The sequence below is a fragment of the Schistosoma haematobium genome, chromosome 6 (assembly GCF_000699445.3).
Source record: "Schistosoma haematobium chromosome 6, whole genome shotgun sequence".
In the NCBI taxonomy this organism is placed as follows: Eukaryota; Metazoa; Platyhelminthes; class Trematoda; order Strigeidida; family Schistosomatidae; genus Schistosoma; species Schistosoma haematobium.
This window is the reverse complement of record NC_067201.1, coordinates 15,580,968-15,596,734: the sequence shown is the minus strand read 5'-3', so window position 1 is coordinate 15,596,734 and position 15,767 is coordinate 15,580,968. Positions and strand designations below refer to the sequence as shown.

Below are 15,767 nucleotides of genomic sequence, written 5' to 3'. Positions count from 1 at the left end.
TAATTGCTGTTTAAGATCTTATTGCTTAAGAATAAAGTGACGAAACCTTTACCTGTAAAATTTCGCATTTAAATTCTTGATTACTAAAATCCAGAGGTGTCAGTAGTTTCCTTTACAGCTTATGTATATATTTTACCTGTCGAATACTTTCTGACAAATGCAGTTTCGTGATATTTTGGTGAACTTAAGTAACATAAATATTTTTCTCTTACAACTGAACTCATTCAGTTCATCACAGATTTTTCAGTAAATTCATTTCTATAAGATCATACTAGTTACTGGTTTTGTATTCACATGCATTTCAGAAATTAGAACTATTTTCAGTTGGTGTTTAAAAAGTAAAAAGGTATACTCATAGCACACTCACCCCAGGTGTCCGTCGAATTGTAGTAGATTTTGAGACGTTAACATTTGAGGGAAACCTAAATTTATGAAAATATTCCTTGTTTATTATTCAAAGTTTAGTTTATGTGATTTTAACGAAAACCAAACGATTGAATGGAAGTAATCAATAATGATCCAGATTTGTTTGATTTAAAGATGTGTTCCATTACAGATTGACATAGGTCAGACAACCACTGAAAATTAGTGAACGCTGGTCAGCCGTTTCATTCCAATCTGGAATTGAGAAATCCTAAATTTGGATAAAAGTTGGCTAGTACACCTTGATTAAATGTTGCTATGGAAGTTTTGTATTAAGTATTAGAACACACAAACAATACATATTGTTGTGTTATTTCATTTCAAAACACTATGGATTGTCTATCTTGGTCACAAAATTGACTCCCAAAATGCTCATTTAACCAAGTATTACTTACCACTGATGTTTTATCGTGCAAACTAATGCAAGAGAAAAAACGTGGACACACAATATTTTCTAGATATTCTTTTTCAACAAGCTTTTCACCTCTGAAATAAAGCAAATAAACATTAATCAACTACAGTGATTATTACTGTTTAACTCAAGAACTATTATGATATATCCGTATTTGAAGTTTCTGTGTGGTTTACTTGGTGATCCAATTTTCTGACTACTTAATTTCACCAGGTATTTATTAATTTGAACTGATAGCTGCTGATATATAATGATGATATTCTAGAATGAAGAACAGGTCTCATGAATGTGGTAATAAATGAAAATATAATTCCAATATTTCATATTACAGTATACCACAGACTCTTTTCTTTTCACAAATGATACATTTTATCTATCTAAAAATTCCCATCATATTCACAGACTAATATATGAACGAAAAATATTCTTCTCAATAAACTCTCTTCAAATTTTTCAATTATATTGAGAATAATAGTTCAAAAACTGGGCAGATCTAAGGCAAAATACATTGTCTAAAAGTATGGCATGTGAAATAAAATTGTTAATGCTGAGGTGACTAATATGCAATGTTAACTTGAATAAGCTTACACGTTAAATGAAATTGTGAGATTAATGATCAGAATAAATATGGGTCAGATAGGATGAGAGAATAATTTAACAACAAATCCGATCAAATGTTTAGTGTATAAATCATACATTTACTTATCCGATTTTATGGATACTCCTAATATGTTGCATATCTGATGAGCAATGTAGAGGATATTTTCAAGTGTCATCAAAACTCCGAAAAATCTCAACCTTTGGTTTCTATGTGAGCTTATCATTAAGAAAACGTCTTACCTTCGCGGTCCTGCTCCTTTAATAACTTGCTCCTTGATTAAACGATTAAATAATCCACGAGCCACGGTATACTCTACTCCAAGACTTCTAGCTATAAAAGCGGGTGAGACTGAATCTTCGTTGAGACACAGTGCTAATACACGTCGAAAGAGACAAGTGGCCTGGAAATATTTGAAAATTACTTATGGTTTTTACACAAACTTGACATATTTATGGAAATAAATCTGCACTTACCATTATCTTATCAATTTACTGAAGTTATTTGTGATTTTAGCACTTAAGAACCTGTGAAAAACTTCATTTCTAGTTATATACCACTTTCTAAGTCTAAAACAAGAAGTTAAAAAATCTACACAGAATTAAGCTCAGACGTCTTGTTGTAAGAGATGAAAAATTGTACCGCTGGATACTAATGCACTTCCTAAAACGTCAAATAGAAGTCAGCATTTCAGCAGTAAAACTGAACTTGTTGTGAATACAGTTTGTAATTCTGAAGTATTGTTTAGGTTTGCCAAAAAGAGGACAGCTTATTTTACTTCATTGAATTCCTTTTATACTCATAATCGCATACTCATTAGAAGAAAAATTAATAAGTATCCTTTTTTCATCTACGATACAGTTGTAGAAGTCAGAATAACTTAATTTTTCCAAATTACCTTTTCTACTTATATCAACGCATTACTAACTGACTGTTATCTTTAAATCTCATCAACACAATTAATTACTCAGAAACATGTATTTACTTCAGAATGGAGAATACTAAATGTTCACTATTTTATAGCGTATACCTTACATGGGACCTAAAATACAAAACAAAACATTTAAACTATGTATTATGGTATTAGATCTATTCACTTTTTGAAACTTTGTAGATAAATATAAGATTGCACTTTAATAAAGTTAGCAAATTTCATCTATTCAAGATACTAATACTAAATCCCATTCATAGTTAAAATGAATTTTGAATTAAAAGTAAAGAATGTGTGGTGTTTTTCTACCGTCTCCTAAACTGTATTGTTGAATCCATATTACAACCAATGAGAGTTAATTTTAAAGTTCAGTGAAAAATTAGATAAAGGTAAATACAAATGTTCACAAATCAATCTCATAAGATTTAGTCTAGTTGATAATAAATTATGTGGTTCTTATACCAATAAAGTTTCCCATCCACTAGATTTTACTTGTCAGATTAATAATTCGCTTAAATGCCTTTTATGGGGGAACTCAATGGCTATAAACAAACGATAAGATGAATGAAGTTTGCATCCAAAATTTACTAATTAGGATTCCAGTTGATTACAGAAAAATATAGTTTTCTGGCTAAAACTGTCAGATCTTCAGTTGACTGACTTTAACAGTCTCAATATTACTTTTCAGAGGAAATTAGGATACCTAGGGACATTTATTGATTAGTTTGAATATATATTTACCTCAATCCACTCAAGACGACATTCATAAATATGTTAATGGTTTCTCGCTAAAATATAAGACAATAATTAATCCTTTGATAGAATACACGTTTAAATCTGCTTCCACGTAGTTCTGTTTCACATTATCTAACACTCATCTATGTGTTTCCCGAAGATAAATCAAATCTATATTGATCAAACTGATTTGTTTATAAAAGGCAGGTATAACTACACAAAGACTAAGTACTATTAGAAATACTACAATTGAGCAATAACAAGACATTTGTGTTTAGACAGAGAATAGAGGATACTATAACTGATATTAAAACTCATTTCAAATGGATATACTACATTGACTATTACTCTATTAATCGAAAAATAAAGAAATAAACCTTTATAGTCTTAGGTATGTCTGTTGTGATTTTATTCGCTCGCAAATCTAACTGTCACTGAGAAGCTTCAAAATAAGAGGTCTATGTTAGTTAATGTTCTCTCTGAAATTTATCACCAATATTTTTGAAGAAAGCTCGATTATTATTTTGAAAATTTATGAAAAATCATTATTTCTCTACAAAACATCCAATTTCAGTAAGACATTTCGGATATTGATGTCAATCATTTTAAAGTGTTACAAATGTGCGATGAATCATTTGAAACGTTCCAGAAAGACTAAATGAACACTCTTTTCAACCCATTATTAAAGATGAATAAATACTTATTATGAGCAAAACAAAATTTGTCACTTAAAATGGAGAGTCGGCTATATTGTAAGAATACGACTGCCGATAACGAAAGAGAATTTTTATTTGTCCTTATTTGATGATGGATTTTAATGTGATAAAATCCAATGATAAATTACACTCTTGTAACTGAATATTGATGGTGTTGTTAACGAATTATTAAACTGGTTCGTTTGGATAATAGATTAATATTAAATAAATGAACTTTTACATCTTAGTTCATTTTCTAATTATTATTGTTAGCTTTCGGAAGTAATAGGTTTACTGTTTATAGGTCTACTGTTAAAATAAATGATCATACTAGCCAAAGCTTTTTACTAGGCCACTTTGAAAATAACCAATTAAAAATAGACTAATCAGTTTAACAAACTACCTTTCTAGCTTCAACACCCAAATTCTGAATAGTTTCATCTGTGATTCCTCCGGTTTGAAGAAGTTCAGGCTAAATGATTCAACAAAAGTAATTTCAAAGTTATAATAACTTAAACTATACTATTTTTGTCATATATATATGGAAAATAGATTCTAGTTACACACATTTAAAATCATAGAAATCATTCATATGAGGGATTTACAGGTGGTCGATTAATAATTTTGGAATTCCTAAAGTATATACCTTTGACGATCGTCAGTGAAGTAGTAGTATTTTTCAGTATGAGCACGGAGACTGTACTGACTGTACTGAAGTAAAATCTCGATTTTTATCTTAATTATACTTATATCTTTATTAGAGAATATTTGAATTCAACAACAGGATAATTCAAACCCATTCTAATAATGATATAAATATAATGCACGTTGAACAACTGAATGCCAACTAGATTCAGTAGCTCAGTGTGTAACCCCTTTTTCCCTTTTGAGTCTCTATCTGAGTATCAACGAGTCCTGGATAGAATAAAATGCACGTTCAGGACTCCACTACAAGCAAAACATTTCTCAGTATAATTGATCCTAATAGAAATTAAGGAACATTTATTAGCTGCATTTTTAAAACATCTATTAGTTTATTTAAAGTATCACCACTTTCACAGACTTGTAACAACGTTTTATAGCTTTCATCTGCTAATAAAAAGCTCTTCGCATAGTACGTTACGCTATCTTTTTAAAATATTTAACTTATCATTTATTTTACAACTGAACTTATAATTCCAGTACTAAATTTTCACACTGAAAACAACATCTTAAAAATTGGATTCGGTGTTTTAACACTTTCAACTAATGTGGAAAACAGACGGCTAGAATTCTTTCTTTATAATTAGATATTTTAAACTGAACTGAATAAAAAATAATAATATGTTAGTTAGATTAACATTCAGGTAGTGCAACTATATCCATAATTTTTCCTGAAGTAGACCTTGTACTCTGTATATTCTAGACGTAAAACTAGTTAGCCATAAATGTTTTTAAGTGTAGAATAATTCAAAAGTTGCTTCTTTTCACTCAAGAAAGTCAGGTAAGTTTTAACGCAAGACAAATTGTACAGGCACGTTTATTTGTTCAAACGTACCACTTTCTTACTGAGTGCAGACTGTGTCATCAAAATATTGATCGTATCAACAAATGTTTGCAAAGCGAATAAAATTGGTTTCATTTACTTGAAAAAAATTAATAGGTATTACCTTCAATTTAGCGCAGATCTCACAAACATGTGATGTAGGAACGTCTCCTTCTTGTAGAATTCGAAAGCAAACAGCATGCTGCCATTTATCACATCCATCACATAAAATCATCACACCATCGTCCTAAAAAAATCAAAACCTTTTTCGTTTATAGAAATTTCGTTTTAAAGTATTATAACAGGACAAAATATAACCAAATAAGTTGTATACATGTATCTTGACCACATACTTAGAAAAACTGTAGTTATTAACGTCCAATATTCTTTTAGTAAATTAAACAGTTTATCAAGCTTCACTATAATTAAACACTAAAATTTCTCCTAACGTAATAATAATAATCTTTTAATCCTAACCATTTTTTATGAACCCTTTACAATAAAATCTGCTTAAGTGTAAAATCACTTACTGTTTTACGATAAAACGTATAACTATACTTTTCTAATTATTCCCGTCAATCAGGGAACTTCCATAATCAGTTACATTTCTATCTTATACAAATCGAATATGCTAATCAACTTTTGTAGTGGTAAAAACATTCTGTCAGTCACGATACCATGTATCGGTTGGCATAATTACTAATCTTGAGAAATACCAAATCACAAAAAATTGAAAAGCGATTGCATTTCATAAAAAAAATCTGATTCAACTGACCACTCTTTGGATTATCGAACTAAATGAAATTTAATTCAGTATGAATTACAATATGTACTTATCTTGTCGAAACCAAAATAATCTAAATCTATTTGTTTTTTCTGGTGAAACGAATCAAAAACAAAATGGTAATACCAAGCATAAAAGTTGTAATCCAATGCATATGAACAGAGAAATTCTCAATTCATAAGAAAAATGTTTTAGATTAAATAGGTTTTAGTTTCAAAAAACCTAAATAGATTTTTTTAAAAAATCGTATTGATATATATTTTATTTACTAGCGTATATGCAAAATCTAAGTGAAACCAATCCTTTAACTTTATAATCTACCTGCTTGAAAAGTAGAGGTAACAAAAATAATGACTACTTTGGGACTCAAATGTCTTCTCAAATTTCGTTTTTTTTAAATTTTCGTTAAAATGTGACAATCTTATAAACAGAATGGGTTTTGTGGAGAGTTTTAGAAACTTCACAGGTTCAAATCATGAGTCGATTAAAACTAGACCACCATGGAAAACCTGGAAGCACTGGACGGCCGTTTCGTCCTAGCATGGGGCTCCTCAGTAGTGCGCATCCACGATCCCGCCCCCTCGAGCTTGGAACCCAGGACCTATCAGTCTCGCGCGCGAGCGCTTAACCATTAGACCACTGAGCTGGCATCCAGCTGTGTTAATGTGTAACTTCAACCAATCCACGAAGTTGCGCCACTGCACGCCATTGTCTTCAGTGAGTTACTATCTCACAACAGACCTGGTTGAACTCCACTGGTAACGGCTTCTCACTAGAACTCCAGGAGTTTTTCCTGAAGTCAGTCACTAGTGAGCAGTTGATTATTATCAGAATGGGTTTTGTGGAGAGTTTTGGAAATTTCACAGGTTGAAATCATGAGTCGATTGAAGCTAGACCACTATGGAAAACCTGGAAGCACTGAACGGCCGTTTCGCCCTGGTATGGGACTCCTCAGCAGTGCGCATCCACGACATTAACACCGTTGGATGCCGGCTCAATGGTCTAGTGGTTAAGTGCTCGCACGCGAAGCCAGTAGGTCCTGGGTTCGAGCCCCGCGTGGTGCGGGGTCGTGGATGCGCACTGCTGAGGGGTCCCATATTAGGACGAAACGGCCATCCAGTGCTTCCAGGTTTTCCATGGTGGTCTAGCTTCAATCGACTCATGATTTCAACCTGTGAAATCTTATAAACTTTATATGATAGAAAAGAAAGATTCAATGAGTAACATGACTTGAGAAATTTCATAATAAAATGAAGTTAAATAGATGCTTTTTAAGCCAAGCAGAAGTTCCTACTACTTAAAAGGGAAAAAGGATTCATTGAAATTAAATATAGTCATAATTTAAACGAGATCGTTTCTGATTTTCCTCTTAAATAACCAATACAAATCCCTAGAACTTTTGCATTGGTTGCTGTTGTAGATAAAAGCACTGTAGAAAGAGTTTTTAATTTGATAGTTTAATGGTGTGAATAAATTTCATTCAATTTTTGTGCATTTCTAGGTTTGTAACGGTTGTTATATTTAGTGGAATAACTCTCACTATTTTCGTTTTCAGTTAATATTTGTATAAAATTAAATCCATAAACCTGTGTATTTTAAGTGGATTGGCAAAATGTTTCAGCATGCACTTCGAAATGTCACAACACAGTGCAGTCGATTAGTGTTACGAACGGTAACTTACTCTAAATAACTTGCTTAAAAATACATTCTTGGAAATAGGTTACTTAAATTTTTATTTTTATGCTAAACTGATCAGCTTTTTAACTAGAAGACTGTACACGATACAACCCAAGATATAAAATTTCAAATAAGTCTTGATCAGTATTATTCATCAATTATACATTTAGTAACACGGTCGAAATTTATTTACAAATTAAGTAGTGGTTACCTCAGTAATACGAAAAAAAGTCGGACATCAAAGCTTATTTCAAATAATTGGAGTTTATCACTTCATAAGAGATAGCGAAGTAATATTTCAATCTTTTTACTTAAATAAAACCAATTTTGGTCAGCGAAAATACACCTAGCTATTACGCGTAACCAGTTAGAGTGACGACTATACTTTTAAGTATATGTAGATCATTTGGGATTTTCTGTATGACACTTAGACTACTGAAACAAAATATACGAGGGAAGCAATGTGACTTAAATTCTATTAAAGCAAAGTTAGTGACTACACACTTCGAAGTGACCAGAAATATTATTATTGACAAACTAGCAATATAAATGTATGCACTTAAAAGAATATGATCCCCTTAGATATTCGTCAAGTCAGTCATATACAACTTAAAACTTGAAACAAATATAAGTTTCCCCGAATTCCTACAATTTCAACCAATATAGGAGGAATGAACTAGCAAGATACAAATCGGATAGGTCGGAGTATTAAGGTTAGTAGTGGAAAAAAAGCAAAAACATTTGGTTTGAAAATGGTGAGTAAAATCGAGAGATGAGAAATACAAAGTTCTATCACAACCCAATACTTAGCAGAAAAGGGACATTGAATTCAAATGAACCCCTACAAATAAATTCTAGTCGTGTCGTTTAAGCTCTTTAATCATAGAATCCAGTGGTCTCTCAGATTCCAATCGGAAATAAGTTAAGAGAGTTAAATTGTGCTAACTTTTTTAACCTTCCGTTTGAGGTCGTTATAAGATGTTAATGTTACTTTTATGGTTCGATGAATATGATAAGCTAGCACGTGATGGACACAGTTTAATATTGCTCTGTGTCAATCTCATTCTTTCATAAATATATAACTGACACATTGATCTTCTAACTGATCTCTAGGGATTTCCTGTTACAACTTTTCTGTGTCCTGTGATTCACAGACAATGCAAAATCGCTCAAAAGCGTCATCAGAGTCCAGATATGTGCTCCAGATATAATGACACCTATTTATCGAATATCTTCATGGATGAAAGACAAGGGTGTGATCTGAATGTAGTTTAGTCGATTTTATCGGTCACTAGGTCAGATAATTTCTCACTTCATAATCGAGGTTGATCCCCTTTAACTGAGAACAAGTTTCTGAAGATACTTGCAACAGATGACGTCGACCTTTTCAAAAACGAGGCCGAAAGCCATGCTTTGACTTAACCTGTTTATTTGCGCGTTAAAGCCATCCGCTGCACTTAATAGATGGGAGAGCCTAGCTGTCTGAAGGATATCCGAAAGCTGTAGGTGGAGTTATTCATTTACTTTATCCAAACTCCAATCAGTGAAACAATGAAACATAAACGATGTTTTCCCTTTACTTCTGAAGTCTTATTGATTACTTTAAGAAGAGGGAAAAAGCGATCATTGGCTGGAATCCACTGAAGAAAAACCTATACTGCTTTTGAACTTAGTGATATACATACACCAGTAAATTAATAAACATTGCAGTCAAGTATTTACAAACTCGATGGTCGAACCACACTGGTATCCCACATCATGAGATGAAGTCGTGTCAATAAGCAGACTTTGCGCTAAGTGCAAGATTAGAAGACACCGATTTTCATTGACAAGGGAAAATGAAATCGTAGCTGGTGAACGCTTTTGTTCGATCAGACATCAAAAGTTTCGAACTGCGGTTTGAGACGTAGTGTTAGAACGAGTAACAATACTTTGTGGACTTCAGCAGATCACAGTAGGGACTAATGCGAAGAAAAATCAAACCAGGTGAGGAGGGTTAAGAACATAAATACTAAAGGTATCATGAAATGATCAAATGAGTTTCATGGTGACAAATGTTTTTTCAAACGAAGTCAATTAACACTTCTCGGTTGTAAAAACTATAATTAGATTTGAAATGGTAAATATTTTGTGATTCATACAAACAAAATTATTCCTAAGTAATTACGTACTGAATTCTTGGATTTATACAAAAACATTAACGTTGGTCGATAACTATCTTCACGTTAAAATTCCATCGATGTGGATAAAACGTTTTTGGTGTGTTACTTTAGCCAGAAGTTTATCGTAATTTTTGACTTTTAGATTTCATTATTGTTCACTTACCTTATTTACTCCACATGGGCAGCGAGCTTCATAACTTTCTAATTCATTTTCATCAGATCTTAGTGTTTGTTGTTGAAATGATAAAGTGAGATCATCGTTTTCATTCACTTTACTCGCATTCAGAGAACCTAACTGTAAAGACAATGGAAATATAGACTAAGATACAGTCTATTTGTACAGTGTATTTTTCCTTAAAAGCTGATCGACCGTTTTATGTAATACTTGGGGCTTTCTCGCATTTTATAAAAATCATCCATCCCATTGTTTATTCTTTGAATAACTTAACAACGTTTAACTTAGTTGTTGTTAGAAACTTCCTTGCAAATGTTTGCTAACTTATATCGTTAGTTTAGTGCTACTAGACCAATTCAAAAATAAGATTCTTTTGATATCCTTCCCTGGTTACGTTTAGACGAATGAACTCCATTTAAACTTTTTCATTACTTTAAACTGACAACTATTCTAATCAGTATGAGGTAAAACCAACAAATTCCATACATTTAGCTGAACAATAGGAGAACTAAGGCCCAGTTTGTACAGTTTACCTGTAAATGGACATGAATCAGAAGTAGCATTAGAATCAAACTTCAATTACTTGAGTTCTTGCAAATTACATTATCTGTACGATATACACTAGTTTACCAATTTTCAAGTGATATGTGGAGATAGGCATGACAAACTTATTTTGTAAATAGTTCTTGATGTTGTTTATATTTATTCTGTTATTTTTTACAGTTTGTATATTTACCACAAAATGATTGTACTTGTGTACAAGTGTATGACCCTGAACACACTTTCTTCCATTGTTACACGCATAGCATGACACACGCTGTTAACTGCTAGCAAATACACTACTATACACACACCTCTCGTTCTCTATTGCTCGTGGTTGTGATAATTGAACTCTCAGTCATCTACTGTCTACGTTTATAGACTGCAACCACATTTATATTATATTCTACGTTTGGCTATATCACTGGAAGCACAACAATCTTATTAGAATCATTAATCATCTATAATTGTGGATTCTGGTACCAAACGCAATCTGAGCACACACAAGCCAGCTGACTTAATTAACGCCCATAAATTTTTCTTGTTTTTATAACGTGTAACTGATATTTTATAATACTACTGTTTGTACGCAACAACTTTATTACTATTTTTAAGCCCATATATTGTTTGGTCCACCATGAATATATAAGTCGAAACAATTTATAACTATTTTTTAGGTAATTAGTTTGAAGTTTGGACACACAGTTGTGCTGCTAGTTTGTTTGTAGTTGTTTATCCACAAACTATCATAATTTTTATTGACCTCCTTCAAAGTCTTCATTTTGAACCGATGAATTTCATCAAATTGCATTCCTATTTCAATAATTTCTATCTAATCATTCAAAGGATCCAATTTATTGTCATACAGTTTAAAAGTGAACAGTTCATTTGGACATTTAAAATGTACAAATCATTTGAAATAGAATAAGTTTGTGTACGAATAACTGTTTAAGTTTACTGTGTCATGTTATCGCTCTATTATCTACTTATATTAGTTATGATGTCATCTGACGACTGCGCAGTAAACTTTGTAGTTCATCAGATTTTCTGATTTTATTTAATCAAATGAATTGACTACAGTTTACACACATAAGCACTTGCGATTCAAATCTTGAGTTGTACTGTCAAATCCCTAAATTATTTTAATAGCTAAATGCCGGCAAAATACTCCTAATAGTTTGTTTCCAATCAAGCTTCAAATTCTAAACTAAACTTGGACGTCTCTAACAAAAAGAAACCTTAATTTTATGGTTAATAAAGCAAAGTCCCGTTGAATTGTTTAATTCATAATACGAATACTGAGTAAAATGATAAAACTAACCGAAAGTTCATGGATGCTCTCATCTTCTTGTGTTGATTTAGTAGATTTTACAGATCCGGCTAATAATCGTCGACTAGTCTGTATGTGCATTTTGATGCTACAACAACTTCTCTTTATGAAATAACACATACCTGTGGTGAGCCTGGTAACATAATGTTAGTTCAGTAAAATATGTTAACATACAGTTTTCACATTACCGAGCCGTATATTAATGTTATCTTCTTCAAAGTTGAAACTGACATTATCTGCATGTTTGAATCCAGGAGGAACGTAACTCTCTGGTGTAACTAAAATTAAAGCATAGACTGCATGTATACTGATAATTAATTTTGTGGTTCAATTATTTACTTTGCTCACTGTTTATTTATTTATTACTTTATTGACAACTAAACATGTCTTTTAGAACTAGCAATTTAAACTTCCTAAAATCTATCACTCAACCACGTAAGCTTAGGTCAAAATTCATCTCATAATAGCTTACTGCTTTCATATAACGAAAATCTGATTCTATTTTTGAGCGTTTTACATAACTATTTGAAGTTCTTTTATTTTATTTTTCATTGACTGCTTGTAGTCAGGTGAATAACTCAAAAAGATCTTTCGTACAAAATGACGGTTTATTTTGTTTATGATTGAAGTTAATTTTAGCAACTCGCCACTCGTCTTTGCATTCAATTAAGATTTTAGGCTTAATTTTATTACTCCAACTTATAATTAGTTGTTTAAAAATTGTTTACTTTTTTATCAGTTACTGGTTGTGTCGTAACAACCTTACAAACAATGACCTAAGGTCACTAGGTGTTTTACTGTGACAAACAGCAACACACAAACATGTTACATTCAGTTGATTTGCTTGCAAAAGAAAACTAAACAAAGATACTAGTTGCTTTACGATGAATTTTAATCATAAACGTTAACAGAGAAATGTTCCAACTGAATTAATAAAATGGCTTTAGATAAGTATATAACCACTAAAGGATGACTGTAATAGAATCAAAAATAATCTGGAACAAGCATATACCCCGCTTTCAGTTTCATTTTCAAAAAGTTGTGCTCAACCTAATTAGGATAGGGCTAGTTTCCTAAGCTATTTTATTTATGAAGACTTATCTATATGAGCCAAAGACTTATTTCATCTCATCGACCGTATCTGAAGAAATACTAATAGCCTTTTGGGATATAATAACTAGATTCATCATTAAGTACAGCAAAGCTCGCCAACGAAGCTCATACAAATTAAAAAACAAATAGTAAAGTAGTTGAATCTAGAAAGAAGTCGTTGTTGAGTGAAACTCCATCTCCATATAAAGATGGCTAATAACATTTGCATGCTTGAGTCTTTTGCTGGGACTGTTATCTCATTTCGAATAGGAAAATACAAATGGAGGCGCACAGCTTGGTATATAAGTTATCAAGTAAGTTGCTGCCTCATATTTCGGTCTATTATTTCGTGATTTATGAAATTTACGTAATGAAATTCTGTGATTGACACTGAATACTTAAATATACCGTCTTTGAAATGTTTTATTCTAGTCCGTTTTTATAAAAAAAAGCTGATCACAGCTTTTAAATGTCCAGCCTCCTTATTCCATCAAATTCATCTTGACCAACAAAAGGCTATATTTTTAATATTTGGCATGCAAAATACTACCAGTTTTTGCACTAATGGTATAAAAACCATCTCCTTTTAAAAAATCACTCATGTAATTGTTACTACCGACATCACATGCACACACAACATGGATCTTTTTAAACTGATCAACACACAACTCTTAAACACAGTGTTTTGGAATAAATAGAAAACAACGGGTTGAATGAGGCATATACTCATGAAAATAACCATTTAAATATTAGACATTTTACCCATATTACTAAACATAAATGTAAAAACCCAATCAACAAATTCTTAAAGCACATTAGCGAAGTGATTAAGCCTTGTGCCACCAACTCAGTTTTGAACCAATCTGACATATTATATGCTGTTATGCCGTGACTACAGAAGTTATTTGTCCCACATGCAACCGCCTTTGAAACTGTACATCACGGATATTAAAATAACAAACGCTTTTGTATGTTCCAGGAGTGTAGCATGATATTACGACCATAATGTGACGCAAGCAGTAAGAAGTTTTTTAAAAAGTGGCGAGTAGTATGACATTATATTCACAAGTCTTTCCTCAGGTTTTTGATGAAATATTCAGTGCTATAATTTAAAACAAACCAAGAACGACTCCTTCTAAAACATTTTATCTGACCTTTGCTTTTACACTGACGTCAGCAGATTCGCGCGAGTATATTTGTTTGAAAACTATTACGTTTCCAGTGATGTGATGGCAACAACTACTGTAATCCCGTTTCTAGCAAACTGAGAATTACCAATATATGATGAAAATATTTTCACATCTATTTAATATTTGTTCCTCAAACTAGTAAATCCAAAACATAAATCACGAAAGCTCAATTACCTTGTCATCTTTTTAATCATGAATTTCAATCAGTGTACTTGTTTTTGGAAATAATATAGACCTTGAGTATTTTTTATGTACTTAAGGTTGAAAGTTTCAGTGGAAATTCCGGTCTAGAATACGCCGTTTCATGATTAAACTAAGTTCATCTGCATTTGTGAAGTCAAAAAAGGTATTCTCACATCATTGTTAATCTTAAACCTTCAGATTACTGAGTTTCAAGAACGACTCAATATTTTGAAATGAGTAAATCTTGTAAGTAAACAAAAATAAAAGATGTCAGCAATATTTAAAATATCAACCTTGGCAGTTAACGAAATTTTCTTAAAAAAACCGGTTACCTTCGTCGTAATACTGCAGTTTCATCGTTATCATTAGTTCCGATGGTAACTTGGATAATCTTTCTCCAGCAGTTCGAATATTTTTGAGTAGATTCAAAGTAGCATTCCGTACTTCAATTTCAGAGCAGTTTGAGATCTCGCATATAGTGCTGGGTTCTCCTTTGTTTTCAGTTTTTAAATCAAGTGATAGCTTCTCCTGGCCATAAGAAAGTCTGAAACAATAGGACTCAATGATGTTATATTCACAAATTTTGCTGGGATGTAAATCTTTGTCCGACAAATAAAGCGCAATGGTCGCTGATTTAAGCTAGACAAAATTTTATTCTGTATTGCTTATTAGACCTACAAAATGACGGTCGATGGCATCGAAACAACCCTTAAGCCAATAAACTATTTTTGAAGAAGCAGGTAAGATAGAGCTTTCCTTCAAAATCTTTAGCTCGATTCCTGAAAATTGAGTAATTTGATGTTGCTTTATACCTTCCAGTTGTTTGTCATGAAAAGCGGATTCAGGAAAAATATCCCTGAAATACAAAACATAAGATACTGCAACCGCAAACAGCTTTTTTATAAAAACCAGGGACTGGAGTTCGACTCCTAGCTCATTAGGAAACATTTTCGACCACTATCAAAAAGATGATAAGGAAGCCGAAGTTTACATTTCCAACATTCTGTTTAACTGCTATAGCTGTCGCCATTGTAGTGCCAGCGATAAAACGTTATGTCTTACGAAAACGCAGCACTGGAGATATTTAAAACAAACCTTCATACACCACTCATAACAATAACGATTGAGCTAAAAATGAGTTAACTGCTTTGAAAAAGGTCTCTTCTCAATTTTAGTTCCTTTATAAAGGTTTAGATTTGTGGTAACGTCTTACGTTCAGCCACACGATGTACAAATGGAAAACCCTGAGCCATCTTTTACATGCGGTGGTTTTTAATCGTTTAGTAGAGAGTCTCTGAGTCTAAAATTGAGCGGG

At 32.2% G+C, this 15,767-nt stretch overlaps 1 protein-coding gene across 1 annotated transcript; it reads right to left on the bottom strand.

Moving 5' to 3' along the window:
• Window positions 1–743: 743 nt before the first annotated feature.
• On the bottom strand, window positions 744–15,482 carry HORMAD1_2 (HORMA domain-containing protein 1; the record flags this gene model as incomplete). Its single annotated transcript, XM_051219463.1, has 12 exons — window positions 744–909; window positions 1,676–1,836; window positions 4,198–4,266; window positions 5,444–5,566; window positions 10,106–10,237; window positions 11,979–12,075; window positions 12,110–12,120; window positions 12,162–12,265; window positions 14,785–15,091; window positions 15,131–15,231; window positions 15,265–15,409; window positions 15,444–15,482. The coding sequence occupies 12 exons, from the start codon at window positions 15,480–15,482 to the stop codon at window positions 744–746; spliced, it is 1,455 nt and encodes a 484-aa protein (XP_051065576.1).
• Window positions 15,483–15,767: the final 285 nt, after the last annotated feature.